General features: G+C 48.6%; 1 protein-coding gene and 1 non-coding gene across 2 annotated transcripts in view; both read right to left on the bottom strand.

The window, feature by feature from the left end:
* Positions 1-4,859, bottom strand: part of TBRG4 (transforming growth factor beta regulator 4) — a 30,686-nt gene extending 25,827 nt beyond the window's left edge. Inside the window, exons 1-2 of the mRNA XM_074986345.1 lie at positions 4,735-4,859; positions 1,858-2,354 (exon numbers count right to left, since the gene is read on the bottom strand). Coding sequence (XP_074842446.1) covers positions 1,858-2,280 — 423 coding nt within the window. The 5' untranslated portion in view covers positions 2,281-2,354; positions 4,735-4,859. The remainder of the gene's footprint in view (positions 1-1,857; positions 2,355-4,734) is intronic.
* LOC142009869 (small nucleolar RNA SNORA5) lies at positions 968-1,105 on the bottom strand. Its single transcript, XR_012644632.1, has one exon. It is a non-coding gene; the product is annotated as a small nucleolar RNA SNORA5 (small nucleolar RNA).
* Positions 4,860-6,000: the final 1,141 nt, after the last annotated feature.

The following is a 6,000-nucleotide window of genomic DNA, read 5'->3' on the forward strand; positions in this document are numbered from 1 at the left end:
GTAACTGTTTGTTCCGTCTGTATTCACATTTATATACCGATTAATAAAGTTTTTACATTCTACAGACTTTTTCTTAGAGGTGCCTGAAGAGGTTCCCCATATGAACGTAACAGAAATTTCCATCAATTGGGATGACATTAGACAGGTTGGGGGATGGGGAGGTGAGTGCCTGCTAATTGCAGGGATGAAAAGTGGGCCTGACGTAAAAAGTTTGCCCACCCCTGCTTGGTCAGGGTTGATCCTCCAGGGCTCGATTTCGTGTGGCTAGGAGGGAAGTGCAAAATCAAACTATCTGGGGTCGCCAGCCCATGACTGTACTCCTCAATATCATGAGGAGTAAGGGAGGGTGCCACAGATAGAATTCTGTACCTACAGTACACTTTAATTCCTACTGTAGACCTCACCATCATCATCATCAATAACCGTGGGCTCAGTGCCCGTTGGTGTCTGATGCCTCTCTCACTATTTTCTTCCATCTTTCCCTATTCAGTGCGGAGTGGCTTAGTTTCTGTAGAATAGCTCCGCACCAATCTACTACATCATCTATCCATTCTCTGTGGGGTCTGCCTCTCCTATTCGAACCATCCATTATGCCGAATACTAGGGTCTTGATTTTTCGTTCGTCGTTCATTCTGCAAAGATGCCCAAAAACTGTAGAGCTGGCCTCCATTAATTTGACATACTTAGTCTAAACAAACCAATCCCATTTACCAACTCTGGGTAGGCAGGCTCTTGGGGTGAGATGCTTGAATATTTCTAGTAACAGAGAGGGAGCCGTGCTAGTTTATATACTCTCAAAACAAAAAAGCAGTCAAGTAGCACTTTAAAGACTAACAAATAATTTAAATAAATAATTTAAAATTTAAAATTAAACATAAATTTAAATAAAATAAATAATAAAAATAATTTAAAAATAAAATAACAAAATAATAAATTATTTTGAATATTTCTAACAACTTATACTACCAGGTGTCTGTAGCATTCTTTTATCCCCAAGATCCAGTAATAGAAACATGGGGCCCATGAACTACAGATGCTGCTGTAGCAGCCAGCTGGGCCAGTGCTGAGCACAAAGGAAGACAACACTGAATTTGACAAGGCTGCTGTGGTTTAAGGTAAGGTAGTGGAGAACATATTGTACTGTGTGAAACCCACTTTTACTCTCGTTTAGATGCCCCATCCTTTTACCAAGATTTCATTAGACTAATTCAGGATTCAACTTGGCTGTTGAGAGCTGAGTGGGGATTCACTGAAGTGCCCAAAGCGGGGAATTAACATTATTAACACAGGTACAATGCTGCTGCTGGCAGCAGAATTCGTCAACGATAAGTCCACTTCAAACTTTATTAACCCTTGTGCTATGGTTTACAACAGCCCCTGTAAGAGCATAAGAATTCATAGCAGGGCTCTCTGAAGCACCTTTGCCTCAGGCCATCAACACGGAGGCTGCAGCTTAATCTCAATACAGACACTGCAAATTGTGATAGGCAAGGGCAAGCAGCATCTACTAGGCTATCACCCTAGCCTGAGACTGCACCCACCCACTGGGATGCATAATACCATGGCCACCCCAGCCATTGTACACAGAGAAACAGAACATCCAAGTCACGTTTTAATTGTTTCTAGTGCAGTAAGCGTTCTGCTCTTTCTGAAAGCAGTCCATCACTTTCGTCTCTCCTTGCTAGGAGCTTGCAGAACCAATATCATGTGACCAGCCAAATCTACACAGGCCACCAACCAGGGATCTTTGGGAAATTGTGTATCATCAATTGTGGCTAAAAGGGCACTTTCTCTGCTCGTTCTCCCATTATACTCCTCCCTCCAGGGGCACCCATCTGTGACATCATGGAAACGTACCTCGCTATCGAGAACAATAAGCATTTGTTGGAAGCGACTGTCCTGCCGGATGCTCTCCACTTCTAGTTTTTTCTCCGCGGCAAGTCGGGAGAGTTGGATAATCAGTGTGGCTACCTGGTCCCCATTTAGAGAGCGCTGTTGACTCACATACAAGAGATCTTCAGGACTAGACGCTGATTCAATGAGTTCACGAACCTCGCTTTGTTTTGGAACTCTGCTACGCACTTTATTCTGGAACGAGAGTTTGTCTGTTTGCCAGCAAAGGCTTGAAGTGTGTAAAGAAGTAAGAGCTGCCTGAGGCAGAGCTCTTGCTATCACTGTCTTGGGTGCTGGTGCTAGCAGAGAAGCTGGGGTTGCCAGGGGAGCAGAAGTGGAGGCACCCAGGAACCGACGACAACAGTGTTGCACCAGTCTAGCTGCCATGATGCAGCTAGATGTATTGGGAGCGAAGGGGAGGAGGACAAACTGAACTGGGGTCACCTCCACATTTCGGGGCCCTACAAAGCGAAAAAAAAACAGTGTAAGAGAAACATAAAAATTTAAAAAGATGAGGACATCAGATGATTCTGGACACCAGTAAAGGGGTGAGGAGTTTTCCAACAATAACCTCGTCTGAATCTAGCCCTGACCCACAGTGACTGAAAATCATGTCACGTAGGCAAATATACATTTATAGTGATGCATGGGGTAGAGAAACTATATATCCCACTAGCATGGGTATAAACAGCAGTGAAGACAGTGAAGTACTGCTTAGGTAGAGTATGCCAGAATCTGAGGGTTTGTACCCTACTCGGTTCTCTATGCACTCAAACAATGCCCTTCATCCACACTCACTATTTTTAGTCAGTGTAGCATATTTGCTGCCAGAGACTTTCACAATCAGCGTGGAAGCAGTCTGTCACTGTGGCACAAGCACCACACGTGGTGCCGTAAGCTTAGACGAGGCCATAGGGGCATTCAACTGTTCCAGAAAATAAAGTGTAATCTCAAGCTGAGAATTGTCAATGAATTTCAGTGCTGCTAGTTTAAGCCTCATTTATGATTTTGATATAGCATTACTAAGGTATCAGCATTCAAGAAATATTCCTTCCTATTTCACTCATTTAAAAAACATGTAAATAACCATTAAAATGCAACAGGAATTTCTTATCATTTATCAATAACAGTCAGTCAAAGACTCCAGCATGTTATCAATAGCTAAGGACTTATCTACACTACCACAAAGATCAACCTGCTCAGGGTCAATCTTCAAGGGTTTGATTTTGTGCACCTAGTCTGGATGTGCAAAATCGAGCTCTTGGGGTCACAGTCGACCCCTTTAGTCCTTGCAAGATGTGAAGAATAAGGGAGGTTGACAGGAAAAACTCTCCGGTCAACCTTCCCCTCCATAGAGACACAAGTCAGCTGAGTGCAGATATGATTTTAGCTACACAACTGGCATAGCTAGAACCGCATATCTGCGGTTGACTTTCTTGGTCAAGTATAAACATAGCCTAAGTGTAAATTGTGAGCAACTGCAAACACAAGCTGTGCAAATTTAAAACTGACCATTGGCATTTACAATGAAAATCTAAAGCTGGTATAAATTTCCATTTGTGACCACTGCCATTCACTTCAGGATTGTACCTATTTCCCATGGACTGCTGCAGTACCTAAACACTGCCGGGGCACTATTGTACAGTTTGGCTCTGAGCATACTCATGGAAGTGCCGTGTTTTGTCACTTGTGTAAGCCATCCACCTAGGTGTGGTTCATTGCGCCATGTAGTGGCACCTAGACCACTTACACAGAGATAGAATGAGACTCTGCTATAGCTTTAGATGAGAGAAAGCTGGCTTTTTGCTCAAAGTGTAGAAGTTCCCGCTCTAAGTGCCAGAGGTCCCAGGTTTGAGTCCGCCTGTGGGTGGATACACTTGCACACTGGCGTCTAGAAATGCTGGTGATATTTCTGGGTACTAGTCCTCCTGAAGCTAGTTGCGGAGTCATTAGGAGCAGCCCTAGCAGATCTGCCCGACACCCCCACCTGCTCCTCTGAGGCAGCCATAGCATACGGACTAACAGCCTTCATCCCCTGCTGCACTTCGGTGGGATTAGAATCACAGAACACAAGAACGGGAAGGGACCTCGAGAGGTCATCAAGTCCAGTTCTGTTCCCTCTTGGCAGGGCCAAACACCACGTAGATCATCCCGGATAGATGGCTGTCTAACCTGCTCTTAAATGTCTCCAGCGACGGAGATTCCACACCCTCCCTAAGTAACTTACTCCCGTGTTTAACCACCCTGACAGTCAGCAAATGATTCCTGATGTCTAATCTAAGCCTCCCTTGCTGTAGCTGAAGCCCATTGCTCCTTGTGCTCGCCTCAGAGGGACCGGGACCACAGACTGCGAGGGCTGAAAGGGACTTCAGGAAGTCAGGACCAGCCCCCCGCTTTCCCGGCTCTGCTGATAAGCTGAGGCCACACGCAGCGCTCCGCCAGCCCTAGAAGGCCGCGAGGCCTTTTACACGCAACTTCTACCCCGCCAGAACGGCGAAACTCCGCGTGTCCCCGCCTAGCGGATGTCCCCACTGGGGCCTGTTCCTGGCACAGCGACGTCGGGCACAACCCGCCCCCCGACACCGCTTCACGTCAGGGAGCCGCTACAGAGAACGGGCCCCGGTTGGGAGGGAGCCGGGGAGTTGACCAGCGCGGGGCGGGGCGGGGCTGTGCCCCACGCGGGGAGCCGAATGGCCTCCCGCTCCCGCCGCGCCCGGCAGCCAGGGCCACCCCTCACCCCTCCGTAGCCCGCGGGGCCCCAGAAGGCGGGTTTCCGCGGCCCAGAGCACTGGCAGAGTCACTCCGCACCCGACCCAGCAACGCCGGTTCCGCCAACCTGACCTCTGCCGCGCGCCGCCGGGGAGAGAGAAAGAGAGAGGATGCGCGGGAGCGGCGCGGGCTGAATGCGTCACTACCCCCGCGACGCGGCTCCAGCAGCGCCCATTGGCTGCTGGCAAGGGCGGGAGACGCGCCTGCTCCTCGGGCGCTTCCGGCAGAGGGGCGGAACCGGAAGCTGGGGAGAGCATTTCCGCTGGGCGGGAGGGGCGGCTAGCGTTTGTGCGTGCGAGAGTCGCGCAGGGTGGGCGCCATTTTGGTCGGGGTGCGGGAAGCGCGCGCGGCGCGGCGCGGGCGCGGTGGGCACTTACCCTGTGCGGGGGCTCCAGGGGTGGACTTCCCCGCAGGGACTGAGGGCGAGCGGCAGTGGCCTCTGCTGAGTGCGTGTGCGGGCCGGGGCTGCTCTTGCATGGGCAGTGGCTGGGGAGCGTCGAGAGACGTGATGGGGGTCGGGGTAAACTAGCCCTAGTTGTGGCTGACCCGGAGCGCTGGGGTTTTGCAGGGTGGGTGGAAAGCGCCCGTGCCCAGCCTTGGGAGTGGGAGCTTGTAGCTCATCAGAGGGAGGGGAGATGCTTAATTAACTCTGAGCACAGAAACACTATCCCAGGAACTTGTAGTTTTGCATCTAAGGTTAGGTTGCCCCCGGGTCTGAATATCTGCTCAGGTTATAGCTCTTTATGCTCAAAGGCTTGAGAGAATGTTATTTCTAGCTTCTGTTTGAATAGACCGGCGTTCAGGTGGAGTGCTGCGGGAAGGTAACGACATGTCTGTGTAGAGCTCGTTTAGAATGGACACTAATTGCTGAAAGGAATACTTTTAGGTGTTCTAAATATTCAAAAATTACTGCAGGTTCACAAAAATAAAGTTCAAAAAACTATGGAAGCTGAGGTCCCATGGGAAGCAAGAGTCAGAGGAGAAAAACAACATAAGAGCAGTTTTTCAAAGCAACTTTATTAAGGCACAAACGCAATCAATTTTGCTGTGTTGGAAAGATAAGAAAGTATGGCAAATGTCTGCCTTGGTTTAACTAGGAGATTTTGCATGATGTCCTAATTAGAAAAGTAATATGAAAAGCAAAAGCTAGGATAAATTACAAAGCCTGACTATAAGCAAACAATACAAGCATGCCAGGGCAAAATTAGGAAAGCAAAATGAGCTCAAACTGTTAGTGCAATAAAGGGTAACAAGACATTCTATGAATATGTTAGAAGCAACAAGAAGACCAAGGACTGGGTAGACTCACTGGTCAGTGAGGGGAGAGAGAGAATATCA

Source organism: Carettochelys insculpta, chromosome 2 (genome assembly GCF_033958435.1).
Source record: "Carettochelys insculpta isolate YL-2023 chromosome 2, ASM3395843v1, whole genome shotgun sequence".
NCBI lineage: Eukaryota > Metazoa > Chordata > Testudines > Carettochelyidae > Carettochelys > Carettochelys insculpta.